The sequence below is a fragment of the Heptranchias perlo genome, chromosome 13 (genome assembly GCF_035084215.1).
Source record: "Heptranchias perlo isolate sHepPer1 chromosome 13, sHepPer1.hap1, whole genome shotgun sequence".
NCBI lineage: Eukaryota > Metazoa > Chordata > Chondrichthyes > Hexanchiformes > Hexanchidae > Heptranchias > Heptranchias perlo.
In genome coordinates, this window is record NC_090337.1 from 51,728,026 (window position 1) to 51,747,737 (window position 19,712).

The following is a 19,712-nucleotide window of genomic DNA, read 5'->3' on the forward strand; positions in this document are numbered from 1 at the left end:
ACTTGGTGTTTGCGTACTGGGGCTCTACACATATCCTGAGGCAGCCACACACAAAGGTGGCCATCAGGATCAGAGCGGCGTGGAGGCGCTCTCCCCCCCTCTATCTGGGGACTCATACGTGATGGTCCTGCAGATGCGTTCGAACTTGGACCTCCAGACAAAGTGGATGATAACTCATGTGATTGTGACGGCGGAGTTGTGGGGAATGGGCCAGACCCTGGCCACATAGAGCAACACTGGGAGTATCACCAGGTTCCTGCCGGTTATGGAGAGGGATCGCCCCACACACAAACCAAGCTTTTGTTTGGCCTTGCCGATCCGCTCCTCCCAGTTATTTATGCAGGCCAGGGGCCCCCCGAACCAGGTCCCCAGCACCTTCAGGTAGTCAGACCTGATGATGAAGGGGACAAGGGACCTGACCTCGCTTTTATTTTGGTTCACTCTGGCCCCCGAGGCCAGCTCGAAATGGTCGCAGGTGCCCATCAGTGTGTGGACCGACTGCTGATCGGAGCAGAAGATGGTGATTTCATCCATGTACAGGGAGGCCTTAACCTGAGAGCCTCCGCTGCCTGGGATCGTCCACCCCTGATACCTATGTTCTTCCTGATGGATCGCTCCTTTCAAAAGGGAATTGGATAAATACTTGAAGGGAAAATAATTACAGGGCTATGGTGGAAGAGCAGGGGAATGGGACTAATTGGATGGCTCTTTCAAAGAGCCAATGGGCCGAATGGCCTCCTCCTGTGCTGGACCTACTATGATACTATATCATTGTATAAGTGTCTAATGGCATTTATTTAATTATTAGGTTATTCGCTGAAGAAATTAAGAGTTAAATTCCATCCAACTGTATTGTCTCGTTTTTGTCACACAATTTCAGTCACTGCTCCAATTCTCAGCACAAAGACAGCTTCAAGCTTACAGTGAAGTAAAGTTTGTCATTAGCCTTTTTTCTTGTTAAACTGCCCCATTTCATTCCGCTGGTTACTTGCTTTGCTCGCTGATTTTTTTCGCCGTTACTGATTGATGGCTGTCAGCATTTGCAGAGATCTGCGCTGACAAAAAAAAATCAGCACTTCCCACGCTGCCTGACTGCCCTCCTGAGGTTGTCCCAGAATGCCCCACAATTCTCTTCTGCACTTGCATGGCCAAGCGATCTAGTGGATTCTGGGTCGGCCCCTGCTCAGACAGGCCGGAAATTAAACCAAGGGCATTTGATCTGCTGTACAACCCTTATAAAATATTTTTTTACTTGACAAAACAGCCAGAAATTCTTGGGCTCATGGTATGTAAATCTGGACAAAACTCCAATGGTTCGTGGAATTTTGCCCACCAGCGGTGACCCCTTTGGAGTTTGTGGGGCCAGTGGGAGGGCACCTAATTTGCACACGGCAGGTGGGTGCAATCGCCACTACAGGCACCTCTCCCATCCCCCGCCTCTCTACCGTGACCCCAGTCACGTCCCTTTCACCATTCTCCTTGCCTGGACCCCACCAGTGAGGATCACTTTTGCCCATCCAAAGGCCAGGCAAGCTGGAACTCCTGGCATAGGGAGTCCCCACCCAGGTTCTGTCTCCCCCAATGATGGTTGCCTTTTAAAGGGTGAGCAATAGTTCTGCCCCTTACAATCTTGTAAACTCCCAGCACAATCAGGCATCCATTGTTTTCTGTTGGGTTCTGCTGGTCTCCTGGTGAAATTACTGCAGGAATCCATCAGAACCCCAGCAACATTTCAGGGTCACTATATTAATAATGCACTTTGTTACAGAATCATAAAGAAACTGTTAATTAAACATTTCCTCTTACAGAAATTTCTAAATCTGCCACTGCAAAAACCATATTTTTTTGATTGGAGCCTGTATTGTCAGTTGTCAGCAACTTTTTGAAGCTGTTCATTCACTTTGTGAGTGTTCTAGATTGGCGTGTGTACAGGGGCTATTTTTCTCATGTGTTAAATGGTGCTCCTACAGGCTTGCCCAGAATCCCACAGCCTTTTATCCATAAACTGAGGTTGGTTGGAACAAAGCAGCTCTTGTATCCCTGCAACCCTGAGTTTACAAGCCACAAGAATCCTTATGCTCTTCAGGAATGCAGTGACTTTACAACATTCCCTGAGCTCTCTGTTAGAATTCTGGCTGCCGACGTTCTTTCAGACTGAAGTAGTCACTGATTGGATAGATAAAAGGAACGCAGTAGAAGTGGTATATATAGATTTTTGGAAGGCATTTATTCTCTCAAATCAAGCAATAAACTGGTTTCCCAGAGAATCCAAAGCTGATTTGTTCCTTCAAGAGTTGGCTAAATTCTGTCCTTTTCTCCTAGCTTCCCTGCTGCAGGCTTTATCAAGCCAGCAGCTTTCAGATGGAACCGCTAGTGCAAGGATCTCATCCCCGTTGTATCAAGTGTGTGTATTCTGGGTTTGAACTATTGACCAGTGACGGCCCCTCTGTGACGCTTGAGAATAGCACTGACTGTTCACATCTCTAAAATATTCTAGCTCACTATCTTTGGGCTTTGAATTCTTGCCAAGTCCTCACTCTCTATTGCTGCTCTCCGTGCACATCTCCTACTGGACTTAGGACTAGGGAGTTGTCCCTGGCACCCTGCAGCCATACGAGTTACTGGCATCATTACTTCCGTATTTGGTGTCATGGCCAAATGAGTTGTAATCTTAACACTCACAATGATCACCTTGTAGATGGTAGCAGTCATACTGTCATCAAGCATGGTTCCCACGTGTTACCAAATATGAGGCACTAAACATTTTGGCGTTAAACACTAGAGCTGGGATCTTCCACTCAGATTCTGTCTGATTTTGGACAGATGTGGGGTGGATGGGGCAGAAAATCATCTGGGGAAATGCTCTGCCAGCTCCTCACTGATTGACATCACTTCCAGGATAATCTGCCCGAAACCCATCCATGGCCCCGATATTACCAGGGAGGCGGGATGGCAGCGGGTGGGGGCAACTGGGTGCATGGGCAACCCGCCCAGTAAAATCCGTCTGTTCCCCCACACGATCGCTGGTAAATTGAAGCCACTTAACATGGCTTCCAGGTTTCCCGTCGGAAACCTGCACAGCGGGCGGACTGCGCACCCGCATCACAGGCTGTCAGCTGGAGGAGCTCTACTTAAAGGGGCAGTCCTCCAATGCTGCTCCTGCAGCAAAGAACCAAAATTATAGAATGGAGCAGACCAGGGGAAAGGCTGCTCCTAGATTTACTGATGCTTCACTCCAGGTCTTACTGGATGGGGTGAGGAGGAGGAGGGATATTTTCTACCTGGCGGACGGGAGGAAGTGGCCTGTCTCTGCTACCAAGAAGGCCTGGCTCGAAGTGGCAGAGGAGGTCACCAGCAGCAGCAATGTCTCCCGCACATGGATCCAGTGCAGGACTTCAATGACCTAACTAGGTCAGCCAAAGTGAGTACACTTACTCATTCTCCTTCACTCCATCTTCCACATCACCGGCCCCATCCCACAACTCCTTCTGCACTGCCGACACTACTCTATCACATCACTCCTCACACCCACTCAAACCTCATTCTCGACTTACCTGCACTTACTCACCTCCCCAGTACTCATCCCACCACTACCACTCAATCCAATCCTCATACAATGTCATGGCTCTGTCTCATACTCACCCTCTGATGTATCTCTTTCACGGTCAGCCTCACCCAAACCAATACATTCAGCGGTTGGCCACGTCACCATCCCTCACTCATGCCTCTCTACTTTCTCCCCTTACAGGAGAAGAGAGCCCAGAATGCACGGGAGAGGATGAAGACCGGAGGAGGGCCGCAACATCAGGTCGTCCTCACGGACGCGGAGCAGGGGACTCTTGAACTAAGCCGCACCCTCGAGTACCTGTCCGCCGGGGATGCCGAGACTGCCACCCGACAAACAGCTTGTGACAGAACTTTAACATTCACAATAGCAAATGATGTTAACATGCCTTGCCATCTTCAGCACCTCAACATCTGTCATCATGCTTAATATTGCCTTCTGTTCTCTTACAGGGCCTTCAGTGACCGCCTTGATGGCGGAGGGCGATTCCTCAGAGGACCTGCGGCCTCTGAGGGGGCACCGTCACACCTGAGCGAGCCATCCACCAGCGCAGATACACACACCTCGGTGGGTCCCCGTCCTCACTTAGTTGGAGTCGCACACGGTGAATCACTGCATACGTGAGCAGGAGCAGACACTGGTGGCAGAGGCAGCTGTGGAGAGTCAGCATCGGTGGGAGCACTCCTCTCCAGGCTCTGCTCAGCTGGACACAGATGCTGAACCCTGGGGGCCATCCTTTAAAAGGAGAATGATCGAGGGGCAGCAGCACATTTGCGAGGTGCTGGAACAGGTGCCACGCGCACTCTCCACAATCACGCAGAGGATGGAGGAGTCCAACTCCTACATGAGTGGAATGGTGGCACAGGTACAGGAGGGGATCTCTGATATACTGTCACAGGGATGTGAGGGCATCTCTGAAATAGTGTCACGGGTAAATGCGGGAATGTCTGCGATGGAGGGAAGGCCAGCCTCCATCGAGCTTCAATCACGGCTCACCAATGAGTCCATTGAGGCCCTGAGAACGGCCCTTCAGACTCAGGGTGAGCAACTTTCTGCTGCCTTAAACAGGCAGGCAGATACAGTAGCACTGGCCTTAAAAGGCTTCACACATGTCCTCCAAACTGTCGTCCAGCAGGGTGGTAGGAGTGATGTGGGCCTGGCCCAGGATAGGGGTGATGGCGAAAGGGGACATGGAAGTTGGGTGCCACTCAAAGCGCTCCCACGTCTCACCGGTTGCCCCCCCTCAACCAGTACCCGCAATACTGCCTCCTCTCCAAGTGATTGAGTCTGCCCCTGCACAGGTGCAGGTGGAGCAGTCTTTGGAGGGGCCCTCACGGGCACCGAAACTCAGAAGGCGTAGGCCCAAAGCATCTAATCGGTCAGGGCATGAACAAGAGCAACCTGCCACTACCTTTGCTGCAGCCACAGGGGAAGCACCACGTAGGAGTAGTCAGAAGCGTAAGGCAAAGGTTTTGTGAGCACAAAGGGGATGCATAAGGGTGTTTGACGCTTTGTTATATTTTTTATTTATATTTGATTTTTGTTAATGGCACATTAAATATTATTATTGTCACCACTACTGCCACGTCTTGGCCATTCTTGACTGGCTTGTGTAATAAGTCCCTTTCATGAGGTTCACCATGAACACCCACATTTGATGCCACTCATTGGGTCATCCTACAGTGGGTGTATGTGTAGTTGCACGACTATTTTGTGCAGGTGCACTATGGCACAGTACTGTGTTGTGGAGCTCCATGTGGCGGAGGTGAACGACGTGCCTGGCGATGTTGCTCGTCCTCGGATGAAGTGATGAATGCAGCCATGGCGCCCCGCATCCTGATGGTGTGAGTTTGAGGGGTCCGCAAAGTAGGTAAATGTGTTTGCACAGCAGTGTTTTGGGTATAAATTAATCATTTTGAGTGGAAAGACAAAGATGTTGCAGCCAAAACTTTGTCTGAAGTGAATTATTGTCTGCTGCAATAAATGAGGTTTCCCCCCAACTGTCAAAAAATCCTTTGCATCTCCCACTGGCTGCTGGCTGAAACACGTCTGCTCCAACTGGGAGTGTTTCCCACAGCATGGGAAACACGCTGAGGATCCTTCAAAATTGCACCCCTGCAAAAATCTCCACTCAATGAGGTCTGTCAAGTACCTCAAATAGCTAAATAAGTATCTAAATTATCATCCCGCCGGCTTTAATTGCCAGTGGGAGTCCCACATGCAGGAGCTGCACACGCACCCGAACGCGTCATTGGGGAACCCGGAAGTTAGAGGGTTGGAGCCGGGCTCTAAACCCGCTCCGGGGTTCCGCCATTTTCAGAGCCCCCCACCCCGCTCCCAACGCACCCGCTCGGCCATCCGAAAATCGGCCCCCATATATGGCCAGGCATATGCAAACTGTCTTCACATTTTCTGTCATTACCACCATAGCCTCGCTGGACGCAAGGATTGGCAGCATCGCTGGAAAATATGCCAGAGTCAGTGGACAAAGCCCACCGTGCAATTTTCTACCCAAGTAGAAAATATAGGCATATAGGTTTAGTAGGCCATTCAGTGGCCAACTTCATTAAAAAAACTAAAATCTCAATTTGTCTTTTAAGAGTTTAAATTTTTGTATTAAATTTAAGCCATTATTTTATCTGTGTAATTGCAGCAGAAGTTGAAACTACTAAAGGCAATGACAAAACACTAAGGAGTAACACAAACATGGTTTCGAGATGGAAGGAAGCTTGTTATGCAGCCAGAACAGCAATGCCACTCATGGAAAAAATGAAGGTGATGGCCACATCTATCTCGATCACCATAAAAGGTGTTATGGTCACTAACTGGCCATGAAATGAAACAACAAAAAAAAAGCTATGATCCCCACTTCCTGATATGAGTGCAATGATCTTTCTGTTTATAGAAGTATGGTTTCTATTTCTAAAACAGCTTTATTCTTAAAAAATGCAAATCTACAGAATGTAGTTAATTATTTTAAAACAGATTCAACGATACCCTCTGGGAGCACATTTTGTGACACAAGGTAAAATTTTACTATCTTGATCTTGACTTTTTGTTAAACTGAAAGTAAGACAAGGCTTACCTTAGTGTTAAATATAGCAAGAGTCTTGGTGGTTGAGTCCTATATAAAAAAATTAATTCTCTTTATGATGTAACTTTGATTCCATTTTCTATATTTAAATAATCCTGTATATAAAGGGTGAAAGTTAAAGTTTAGGCTGCCCTATTGATTTTAACTACAAATGATACATTACAAGCGTCGAAGAGGATGTCACTTGGCTGCTACTATTTATTCCTGTTATTGCTGATAACTAGGATGGAAACGTATTTCTTTTCTTCTGCATCGGTAGTAGTAAAATTTATTAGTGAAGCCAACATGCTTTGAGAAATGGAGGCCAAATACTTTTTAGATACTGCAAAGTAATATGGGGCAAAACCTACCACTAGACCACAGGGGTTTACTATTTGTTTTCATTTAATAGAAACATAGAAAATAGCAGGAATAGGCCATTCGGCCATTGGAGCCTGCTCCGCCATTCAATATGATCATGGCTGATTCTTTATCTCAATACCATATTCCCGCTCTCTCCCCATACCCCTTGATGCCTTTTGTGTCTAGAAATCTATCTAGCTCCTTCTTAATTATATTCAGTGACTTGGCCTCCCCAGCCTTCTGTGGTAGAGAATTCCACAGGTTCACCACCCACTGAGTGAAGAAATCTCTCCTCATCTCAGTCCTAATTGTCCTACCCCGTATCCTGAGACTGTGACCCCTCGTTCTAGACCTCCCAGCCAGGGGAAACATCCTCCCTGCATCCAGTCTGTCTAGCCCTGTCAGAATTTTATATGTTTCAATCCCCTCTCATTCTTCTAAACTCGAGTGAATGCAGGCCGAGTCGACCCAGTCTCTCCTTATACGACAGTCCTGCCATCCCAGGAATCAGTGTGGTGAACCTTCACTGCCCTCCCTCGATGGCAAATATATCCTTTCTTAGGTAAGGAGACCAAAACTGCACACAATACTCCAGGTGTGGTCTCACCAAGTCCCTGTATAACTGCAGTAAGACATCCTTGCTCCTGTACTCAAATCCTCTTGCAATGAAGGCCAACATACCATTTTCCTTCCTAACTGCTTGCTGCACCTGCACCATGCACCAGTGACTGGTGTACAAGGTCACCCAGGTCCCTTTGCACACAAACATTTCCCAATCTATCACCATTTAAATAACATTCTGCCTTTCTGTTTTTCCTTCCGAAGTGGATAACTTCACATTTATCCACATTATACTGCATCTGCCATGTATTTGCCCACTCACTCAACTTGTCTAAATCGCCTTGAAGCCTCTTTGCATCCTCCTCACAACTCACGATCCCACCTAGTTTTGTGTCGTCTGCAAACTTGGAAATGTTACATTTAGTTCCCTCATCCAAATCATTGATATATATTGTGAATATCTGGGGCCCAAGCACTGATCCCTGCGGTACCCCACTAGTCACCGCCTGCCACCCTGAAAAAGATCCATTTATTCCTACTGTTTCCTGTCTGTTAGCCATTTTTCAATCCATGCCAGTATATTACCCCCAATCCCTTGTGCTTTAATTTTGCACACTAACCTCTTCTGTGGGACTTTATCAAAGACCTTCTGAAAATCCAAATAAACCAGATCCACTGGTTCTCCCTTATCTATTCTACCAGTTACATCCTCGAAAAACTCCAGTAGGTTTGTCAAACATGATTTCCCTTTCATAAATCCATGTTGACTTTGTCTAATCCTGTTGATATTTTCTAAGTGACCTGTTATCACATCCTTTAGAATAGACTCTAGCATTTTCCTTACTACTGATGTTAGGCTAACCGGTCTGTAGTTCCCTGTTTTCTGTCTCCCTCCTTTTTTAAATCGTGGGGTTACATTTGCCACCCTCCAATCTACAGGGACTGTTCCATAATCTATAGAATTTTGGAAGATGACAACTTCACTATTTCCATGGCTACCTCTTTTAGTACTCTGGGATGCAGATTATCAGGCCCTGGTGATGTATCGGCTTTCAGTCCCATTAATTTCTCCAGCACTATTTTTTTTACGAATATTGATTTCCTTTAATTCCTCCTTCTCACTAGTCCCTTTGCTCCCTAGCATTTCTGGGAAGTTATTTGTATCCTCTTCCATGAAGACAGAACCAAAGTATTTGTTTAATTGCTCTGCCATTTCCTTGTTCCCCATTATAAATTATTTTCATTATAAATGTGGGAAATGCTGGCAGGGCCATATTTATTGCCCATCCTTGGTTGTCCTGAGAAGGTGCTGGTGGGTTGCCTTCTTGATGCATTTGTTTTACAATGGAGTGGTTTGCTAGGCCACTTCGGAGGGCATTCAGAGTCAATCAATGTTACCTTCTCAGGTTCAATGGCATCAGTCACTCCCATGAATGGACCCCATGTTCTTTGCATGCCAGAGTTGACTCACACTGCCCAATATCCACTTAACAATAGCATAACCCGGGAGATGTAACAATCTGCCTCCCTTGATGCACAAACTGGATATCACCTCTTTTGCACATGTCCCCATGTGTACTTCTGCATCCTTTTGAAGGCAAAACAAAAATCATTAAGTTGCTTTATTTCATAGACAGCAAATGAACATCCAGTGCAACAGTTTTTGTGTAATAATGCAAAATAAAGAACATGGTATACTTTCCCACATCAATGAGTCATCTTGCTCGATTTAAGCAAAATCATTTCTAACTACTCTACTTCATCCTAATCATGAGAGTTTGGACAAAAGCCTGCCCTAGCAACTTTCTGTTTAAATACCTGACTGCCAATGTATGTTTCTGCCCCTATTTTTATCTCCCAATCTTCATAACCAGAGGGCAGTGTCTGTGCCTGACAAGCTCTGCCAAGCCTCTTGCAGCAGGGACTTCCCAACACAATGGGTTGAGAGTGTGAGGTGTTTATCAAGTAGCAAAACAGGCCAACAAACAGCGTTTTGACTTCAGTCTTTGGGGAAACAACTTCAACGCCCAGCTCAATAGCATTCTAACCATCTTTAACTAAGTTTTTATTTTAAACTTATGTGAATACATCTTGCTTCAAAAACATAACTGAAAAATTGCCAAAAATCTCAAAATGTGACAACATTGTGCGGGTGAGGTCATGTGTAGGCCAGACCAAATAAGGGTTGGTAGGTCCCTTACCCTGAAGGACATTTGTGAAGCAGTTAGTTCTTTTGCAATAATCTAACAGCTTTCACGGTCATTGTTTTCTCGTACTATTACCAGATTTAGTCAATTCAATTTCACAACTTTGCCTCAGTGGGATTTGACTTCACCTCCCTCTGAGTTATTAGTCCAGTGCAGTAACCACTACACCGCTGTATTCATATGGGCAAATATTAGACATGAGATCAAAGGCATTCACTAGGGTCGATTTTTCTGCCAGCCCTATGCCTGCGCTCCACCCCCACTATGTCCCTGGGTCAGGTTCACAGGAATATTTTTTGGTGGGCTCCTGACAGGATTCTCATCTATGTTGGTGCATCTATCTTGATGAAGGGAGGGAAATTCCTTCTGCAGACCTCAGCAGCATAGGAAATCTGAGGTTAGAGTATTGTGAGATTATGAGGTAAAGTTCTGGAGTAGGGGTTGAACCTATCACCATATGACCCAGATGCAAGAGTGCTACCAACTAAACCAAGTTGACGCTTATGGCTCCATTCAAATGCAGAGATGCTAAGGTGTATTTTGTACTTCCATATGCACAAGGAACATGAGAATAATGTCATTCCGTATGAGCATTTTTAAAAGGCAAAGGGACAGGATCAGGATCTCAAGTGTCCTGAATTGCACTCAGTTCAAATAGTCATAAAAGCAAACATAGAATGTTCAACCTGGTTCATTTTGGAATATAATTCTAGTTCAGCACTGATCTCCCTAAATAACTGTGTATTTAAATGCAATATTTATACCTATTTCCAAATTAAATTCCATTTTTAAATTCACATTTTAATTTACTCCAGGCAGGTAGTAAATCACCTCAGGATCCCAGTGATTTATATGTAAACTGAAGGAAATGTGTGCTCTAAATGGCTCGCAAAATTCTACCTCTGCTTCACGGCTGCTATTTTTTTTGCATTTATTTTGTTAAAATGCAGAAGGAAGGCATGGCTTCCCCCATCATCGCAAAAAGGGGACGTCCCTTCCATCTGTTTTTTTTTTAAAAAGTAGCTTTCTGCCTTTTCTCCTGTTTTATTATCTGGGTTAAAAATATAAGGATTCCTCCCAATAAAAGTATAAAATTCACTAAAAACAAATGTCAAACAGACATCTTGACGCTTAACTGGGGCAAACGGATTGTCCACGAGCCTGGGTTGCGCAAATTTCAAGAGAAGACGTTTGTTTTACAGAAAGAGAGACAAATGCTTCTAGTACAGAAAGGAACCCAAGGTGGAAATCACACAGAGAACAGGAACATGTACAGATATCAGGAGCAACATTTCTTAAACATTATAAAAATGACGATTTTAATCCCAGGTAATGAAACTGCATCATATTAACACCATTTTTGTACAGATTCTAAACAATAATCGGTACTGAAATCCAAATGCAATTTTTATTCCCTAGTATTGCATCTGCTTACAGTGTGTGGAGCAGTAACACAGGCCATCCCAGGTACAATCACTACTGTCGCTGTAGGAGACGAGGTCCACTTCTCTGTAAACAACCAAGGCAGAGATCAAGATGAAGTGACATTTCGAATCAAATTCCCAGTTACTACTAAAATAGTAGGATGGACATCTGAAAAATCACACAGTATACACCCCTTATATAAAGACAGAATACAAATACAGGGAGGCAGTTTTGTAATACTGTACAATGTACAGGTCAACGACACTGGAGAGTACGAAATAGAATTCAACTACTACCGCACAGAGTTGGTGAGCAGTAATCGAAATATTTTCAAGCTCCACGTATTTGGTAAGTTAATTAATAATCTTAGAAAACTCTGTTTAAAGTTACTGTTGGGAAATTTTTACTGTTCGTGAAATGGTATTTGTCTATTGTACTATAACAAGTCCCTTCCCTTCCTTTATTGTTGGTGCACAAATTCCTTCTCCTCCCCACTGAAATGCATTGTTAGGTTCTGGATATGCCAGTTTCAAGCTGTTATTGGAACAAAAGTATTTAACGCTGCCCTCAAAACAGAGTTCAAAGCAGTTAAATATCTTTAGATTTTGTTACTCAACATAAAACTCAACTGAAAGGGCATGGGAGGGCAGGATATTGGGGCAGGACCCTGTTCGGCCAGCTCTCTGCCGCCTTCTCCCTACAATCCAAAAGTCCAATAGGACAAGGAGGACCTGCACTCACCCCCTTCCATCCTGATATCACTGAAAGAGGCAGGACTCGCAGGACGATGCAGTCACCAGAAATCTCAGTAGGTCCATCTTTCTTGAAGCCCACAGAAAGTAGGCCTGCATGTTATGGACGTGCTTGGTAAGTGACCACAGAAGTGGGGACCTCACGCTGGTTTCCAATTGGCAAGAATGAAACGGCAGCAATTTTAAAAAAAGACCATTCTAATCTTTGGCCAGAATGGCCAGCTTTTCCCGATAGAACGATAAGGTGAGGCTTCCAAATTCTTGCCCCTCCCCAACCCCACTCATCAGCTGGACACTGTAGAGTGCAGGGGATGCCTTTATGTACGTGACCCGATCCGTGTGATTTGTGTTGAGGTCAACATTGGAGAAGATGGGCGGCCAGAGGTCCACTGCTCCTCCATCAATGGAGCAGAGCTGGAGGAACCTCTGGGCCCCAGTGTTTATGGAAACCAGTTTAATGGACACTGTATTCATGTGATCGTGTTTGGCAAATCTTCACAAATGAACATGGTGGTATAATTTGTGTCAAAACACAGCAAAGCAATATCCTTGCGAAAACAAAAGTTTGCCAAATGTTTTTTCATGAACATTGCACCTTTTAAAAGCATTGCCTGTGAATTGAGACTTTTTCAGTCAGTCACATCTACTGGCAAGTCAGAATCTGTCTTTTACAGATATTTACAGGATGAAATTTCTCTTAATAAAAACACAGAAGGATGCCTGTTTTTCTCCTTATTTAAAGACTCGTCAATCACATTCTCAGAAATTGCATATTTCAATCTGGCATGTTCTTGTGATACTGTTAACGGGTGAGTAATTATGGAAAAAACAGACGTTCTCCTCTTTTCCATTGAAAGAGGAATTTCATCCCCTGCAGACACCACTTTGGTTAATTGGCTATGCATTACAGCATCGATGGAGGGAATGCATCATTTGGTGAAGATCACTATTTTAAAATAAACAGGTTCCATGTCCATTGTATTCTGTCTTTTTCAGAACCAGTTTCCCAGCCCGTGGCAGTAATTATTGGTAACTGTTCAACTCCAAATATCACTCTCAGCTGCTCTGTTTCCAAGGGAACCAATGTCACATTTTACTGGCAAAAATATCACTTACCTGGAGCCAGCAACAGGATACATAATGGGGCAATACTGGTGATAAACCATGTTAATGAAGAGGAACAACGTGCATACAGATGTGTAACAGAGAACCCAGTTAGTAACGCAACCAGTAACCCAGTGATAACCGAACTGTGTAATGGGAATGATCCTAAAGGTGAGCGTTTGTGAAGTTGCTTACACCACAATAGAATTCAAACTGTGTGCCGTAGCGTTGAGACTAATTTCATTATATAAATTAACAGCTGGAGGGTTTTCCCATACCTCTGCACGATCACATTCTGATGTAGCTTGGGTCATTTTCCTACACTAACGGTGCTGTATAAGTTGCTGTTCTGCCTTTTGTAGGTTAAAGTGGCTGCCCTGCCCAGTATCAATGCAATGTCCTCCTGACACCAGTTAATAGCAGTGGAGATATTATACTAATTATGTGTAGTAATACTTGCAATTCAATTTTTTTTTAAAGTGAGTCCTGAATTAAAGTGAAACTAGTGATAAGGAGTGATTTGTTCCATTTAAAATGGAGGAACAGAAAACTTGCTTGGCCCATGCTGGATACCAGAATTCATGTGGTTTAAGCATTCTTGTTATTCAGTTACTAAATTTGTTGGATTAAATTAAAAAATATATCCAATAAAATGGCAGGATATATTCCCAAAATGAAAACAATTTTGATGAATCCTAGGGAGGATGGAAAGAGACACATTAGATAGATAGAGGGGAATTGAAAGTGAGGAGTCAGTACTTTTTTCAGAGTTTAGTTGGGATGTAAGGGCTCAATTTTTAAATTAAAAAAATCAGGTGGGTTGGGGGCAGGGGGCATTGAAAATCACCATCATTTCAGACCCTCCCCCAACCCGCCCACTTCCATTTTTTAACGGGGCGGGACGAGGGATGGGCGACCAACCCACTCCCAGGAGGCGGGTCAGGCCTTAAAACCTTTCAAGGAGGGTTCAGGCCTCCATTTTTCACCAATTCCCAATTTCAACCCTGGGGGGGGGCGGATGGATTCCCGGGCCTTCTGTTTTACACCTCATGAAAGGAGGCAAAAAGGCTGGAGACTAACAAGTAAGTTCCTAGAAAGGCACAGCTCGTGGGCCAGGAGGAGCAGGAGCGCTTCCCCCAGGCCCAACAAACCCACCTGCACCGACCCCCCCAAAGATCGTGGACCCCCAACCCCTGATCGCGGACCCGACCCCAATCCTCCCCCTCAACGATCGCGAACCCCCGATCCCGACACCCCTCCCCGTGACTGACCCCCGATCCCATCCCCCATGACTCGCGACCCTTGTACCAACCTATGCCCACCCATGCCCCATGCCCACCCATGCACCCCCCTATCCATACAAAGACTTACCTGTAGACGTCCTCTCCCTGGCTGGTCTCCCGTCTGACTGAGACCAGCCTGTCAATCAGCCGGTCAGTCAGGCAGGAAATCGACAAAAAAATATAAAAGACGTTCTTATGTCAAAATCGTAAGGATGTCCAGGAAACCCATTCTAATGGGTTTCCCAACACCAGGTTGGGTTTCCCAACACCATGGTGTCTGGAGTGAACATTGTTGAAGAGTGACAGAGCATTTTAGTTCCTGTTATTGTTTTCTCCACTTCACTAGTTACCAGGGAGCAATATTACTGGTATCTTTATCAGCACTCCAATTACCGGGCGCCCAAATAAAGCTGTTGGACTATAACCTGGTGTTGTAAGACTCCTTACATATGTCCACCCCAGTCCATCACCGGCATCTCTACATAATGGGTTTCCCGACCTCAATTTGACCCCCCGCCCCCTTCCCGGCTCCATTTTAAAATCACTCCCATGGTGTCTGGAGTGAACATTGTTGAAGAGTGACAGAGCATTTTAGTTCCTGTTATTGTTTTCTCCACTTCACTTGTTACCAAGGAGCAATATTACTGGTATCTTTATCAGCACTCCAATTACCTGGTGCCCTGATTATCCACCAGAACTTTCACAGATCAAAGCCTTGTATGAGACGTTACCTCATTATACAACTTGCTGAGAACAGTCTCCTGTCTGACATAAATCAACCCACACCCCAAGAAAGATTAAATTCAGTTTAAGTCATTTATGTTGTACCTGCCTTCAATAATGTGCCTAAATTTGAGGGACTATCAATTATCCACCCATTCTCCCGTCCCTCATATTATTATGGTGACATTGAAGGTTCCATTGTATTTGCTAAAAATTTACCCCAAAAATCTATTAAATTTCCTAATGTCCATTGATTCTTTTTTTCCCATCAATTTTATCTGTTAATTTGTCTTTATATTTTCCAATGGTCTTATTCTTCATTTCATCCCACACTTTAATAGTTTGCAGTAGAACTTCTATTATCAGTACTCCAATTATCTGGCTTCCTGATTCACCGCAACTTTCACTGTACAATTTTACTTCCTAATTTATTTCTCAATTCTTTTCTCATTCTCTTGAATTACTATTTCCTGATATCTAGACACATTAATTTAATTGAATCTTATACTTATGTATTCCCTAGCCTTGACATTTCTGCCATCTTGGGTTCATTTCCAGTGTTCAATTTATTTGGTCATTTTCTTCCCTCTTGTCTCCTCCTGAGGATGTCAACTCCTTGCCGGGCATGGTTCTACAAGTGCCCAGGCACCCTCCAGTACCTCAGCCAGGTGCCCATGTGTGGGTGCAGACAGTCTATTCTGCCACAGGTAGAACCATAGCTGAGACTGATTCTGTCCTCATCTGCTGTCCACACATATGTACTTCCAGCAAGGATCATTGAATGGCGATCAGAGGTGTGAACCCTAGCTGATTTTCCCCTGACTGAAGCAGAGGTGCTGAGGCAAACTGTAGGCACCTCTACCACTAACCCAGATGGGATCAGTTAACTTAGCACAAACTGGGGATTGAACCTGGGACCTCAACGACTCACTGAGATCTCAGGTCCATTTCTAAAAATAGATCACAACCACTCGTTATGGTGAATGCACTCTCATACACCATATCATATTGTTGGATCAATGTCAGCCTTCACCTTTAAAGAATGGCCAATACTGCCGCCAAAACATGGTAAGAACATATATGAACCCAATGGAGAATCTAGGGCTCAGCAAACCACTTGCATTCCTCTTCAATTTTAGCAAGAATCCACCTTCTCTCCTCCAATGAAAAGTAACTACAGACACATGAAATAAAATATGAATTATGTTAAACGTCTTTCATTTGGTCAACAATCTAATGTGTTTCAGGTACAGATCTCTGGGTAGTTATGTTAATTCGTTCAATGGTCATTTTTATCATGGCTTCAGCTTCTGCTGCTGTTTTCTGTAATATCTGGAGACGTCAAAACCAGCAAAGTAAGTGGAATAATCTAGAAACCGCCTCAATAAAACATCAAGAGATCTTATTATCATTCAAACCAGATTGATCAGCCAGCCAGATTGTTCCACTGTTGATTGCAAACTTGTGTTTTACCTTGCACTTTGTTTATATTGCATAATAAATGCGAATGAGTTTGTTTTTATGAGATTTCTTATCCAGGTTTATTACCAGAGGTTGTGCAAAATCATAGAACCACCACAGGAGGCGGCGATTCGGCCCATCATGCCTGTGCCAGCTCTGTGCCCACTCCCCTGCTCTTTCCCCATAGCCCTTTTCAAATATATATCCAATTCCCTTTTGATCTTCCATCAGCAGAATATTTCATACACACAGGATCTATAATTAATTTATTACCACAGCGAGTACCTTTAACATTGATAGTGTCTTAAAAGGCCACCTTTTTGTCAAGCACTTTGATTCTGGTGTATCAAATGTCCTGGTGCAGCACATGCACCAAAGGTGCTGTATAGTCTTGGAATCAGTAAAATTTTAGTGCAGGAGACCATTCTCCCGATTGTATCTGTGCCAGTGCTAGCTCCTCCACTGGAGTGGCATAACTTTTCTGGTGGACTTCTAAGGGGAATTTACTGCTAGTTCAGTACAAGTTACAACTGTGGAGGAATACAATTTATGACTTGACAAAACAATTGAAGATTATAAATAAATATAAAATTTCTCCTCTGACTACCTGTAGTTTCTGTGGGGGAAGACTTTCAACTTGCGCCCAAAACAGGTGCGAAGTGGGCAGGGTGACTGTGTTGCTTGCCCGATGATGTCAGCACGAGGCACGAACCCTTTTCAGGTTAGTGCCTTATTTAAATTTGATGAGTGAGCTGTCAGCATGAATCGCGCTGGTAATTGGACATCATGCCCATTTGGGAGGATGGGGGGGGGGGTGGAATTTTGGGCAGACCAATTCCACCATATTGTCACCTTAACCTTCTCTGCTTTAAGGAGAACAATCCCAGCATCTTTAGTCTCGCCACATAACTGAAGTTCCTCATCCCTGATATCATTCTGGTAAATCTCCTCTGCACCCTTTCTAAGACCTTGACATCCTTTCTAAAGTGTCCTGCCCAGAATTGGACACAATACTCCAGCTGAGGCTTAACCAGTGATCTATAAAGATTTAGCATAATTGCCTTGATTTTGTACTCTATGCCCCCATTTATAAAGTCAAGATACCGTATTTTTTTATTTTAAAAACAGCTTTATCAACTTGTCCTGCCACCTTCAAAGGTTTATGCATGTGAATCCCCAGGTGTCTCTGCACATTTAGTTCATATTGCCCTATAAAACCTATTATCATTTTAAACACCTCAATTAGATCATCCCTCAACCGTCTAAACTCAAGGGAATAGAAACCAAGTTTATGCTACCTGTCTTCGTAATTTAACCCTTTAAACCCCGGTTCTCATTGTTCAGAACTGGGGAGTTCTTCCTTGATCTTCAAACTTGGACTACATCAACAAATGGAGGTGAAAGAGGAACTAGGTTAATAAACATGAAAACTCAGGAATTCATGCAGCAATAAAACAAGAAGTAATTTATTCAATATGTAAGGTAACGTATACTGAAGATGGAATTACAAAACTAATCTAATCTAGATGTTCAGATGATATCAGAGAACACATTAGGTTTCTCACTCGACTGTATTGGCGCCACAGTCTAATTTTTATGAATGCTGTCTAGAAATCTCTATCATATAAACTGGACGGCAATCATCAGCAGTGTATATTAGAAAATTGTAAGTGTGTTCCTCACAGTTTTCCATCATGCTCTGCCTTGTGGTGAGGTTCCCTGCTGATGACATGTATTTAGAAAGTTATCCCATAAAAGTCTGCTCTTCAGAATAAAAGTTTTTTTTCTACTTCTCCCTTATACGATATGAATTTGTTGCTAATGCGATCAATTAATTTTCACCAGCAGCAAAGAAAACACCAGATCTGAAATCATGTCCCACAGCCTAATTTAGACTTCACAAAGGACGGTAACCGCTGAACACATGCTCAAGCAGTTGCTAAACTGCAAGACTAATTTATAACCTTCAACTTCAGTCCTTTGTTGTCTTCTATATTTTAGCAATAAAAACTCTACCTTCTGTTTTTTGTTCAATATTTATAGCTGTGTTTTTATCAGTGATGGTTGACAATGCAAATTATGTGCTTGATATGTAATGGCATTAATAAAAGATTATTCATGCATTTGGTAATGACACATACCATAAATGTCCTTGAATAGTAACAAGATGGTACTAATGGTCTGCAACAGTGACAAAACGTCACTTTCATCATCCAAAAATAATTAGGACTTATTAAGAGAGATGTGTATTGCTGTGCTCCTCAGCTAAAGCTGCTTTTACATTGGCCTTAGAAAGGTGCTTGCAGGCCTGTTTACAACATGTGGGTCTAATGGACCCAGCAGCTATCCCTATTTAAACTTGCCGAATTCACTAAAATGAACGCGCTTGAAGAGAGTGAGGTTCAGAGATAGGGATGCCACACTGTATGTGTGGATCACTGAATTTACCCTCAAGACTACTGTTTGTTTTTTTAGTGGATCTCCTCAGCAACTGATTTTAAGTGAGTTTTGCAAGCTTACCTTAGGGCAGCGTTTCACAAACTATTTTGGCTCCTGCCCCACAGTAGTGAAGGCAAGCATTCTCGCGCCCCCCTATAAACATAAACATTATATATTTACTGATAACTTAACTAAATACAAACCCTAAAACAAAATTCAATAAATCACAAGTATAAAAATAAAACAAACTGTTTTCCTCAGTGACTTGGATGGGCCTGCTTCTCTCTGCAAAGTTTTTCTATACGAGGCTGCAGTTTGGAAATTGCTACTCTTAGTTCTGGTTCGATGTTCAGCTGTGACCTGTACTTTGTTTTCATGGAGACGACTGCAGAGAAACCAATTTCACATAAAGAAGAAGTTGGAAATGGAAGATGTATGCGCATAGCCTTTTTGCTTAAAAGTGGATACTCTTCTATACTTGACCAAAATTTAGGCAGGGTCTTGGTTGAAAACTGTAGTTTTAAAGCCAAAACTGAAGTCATGTCTATATACTGTTCTTCTTCAAGAGTATTAAAATCATCATCAGGTGTCCTTGTGCTGAATGGATTTCTAATCCAGTCATATTTTCCAATATTGGTGCCCGAAAAGTATTTCTGAAAGTGACTTCTCAATGATGAAAGGTGTTTTTTTATGCATTGCAGTATTTGCCCGAAATTCTGCAACTCGTTATTTTCCATTAATGTTTTGAGATTTGGG

General features: G+C 43.7%; 1 protein-coding gene across 2 annotated transcripts; it reads left to right on the top strand.

The window, feature by feature from the left end:
* The first annotated feature begins 6,147 nt into the window (after positions 1–6,147).
* Positions 6,148–18,599, top strand: LOC137331102 (SLAM family member 7-like). Of its 2 annotated transcripts, none has more exons than XM_067994706.1 (7): positions 6,148–6,340; positions 10,972–11,098; positions 11,189–11,542; positions 12,943–13,221; positions 16,304–16,411; positions 17,131–17,238; positions 18,363–18,599. In XM_067994706.1, exons 1-6 carry the CDS (start codon positions 6,272–6,274, stop codon positions 17,187–17,189), a joined length of 996 nt encoding a protein of 331 aa, XP_067850807.1. In that variant the 5' UTR covers positions 6,148–6,271; the 3' UTR covers positions 17,190–17,238; positions 18,363–18,599. The 2 variants fall into 2 exon arrangements, with proteins under 2 accessions (XP_067850807.1, XP_067850806.1); XM_067994705.1 differs by having other exon boundaries at positions 18,366–18,599.
* Positions 18,600–19,712: the final 1,113 nt, after the last annotated feature.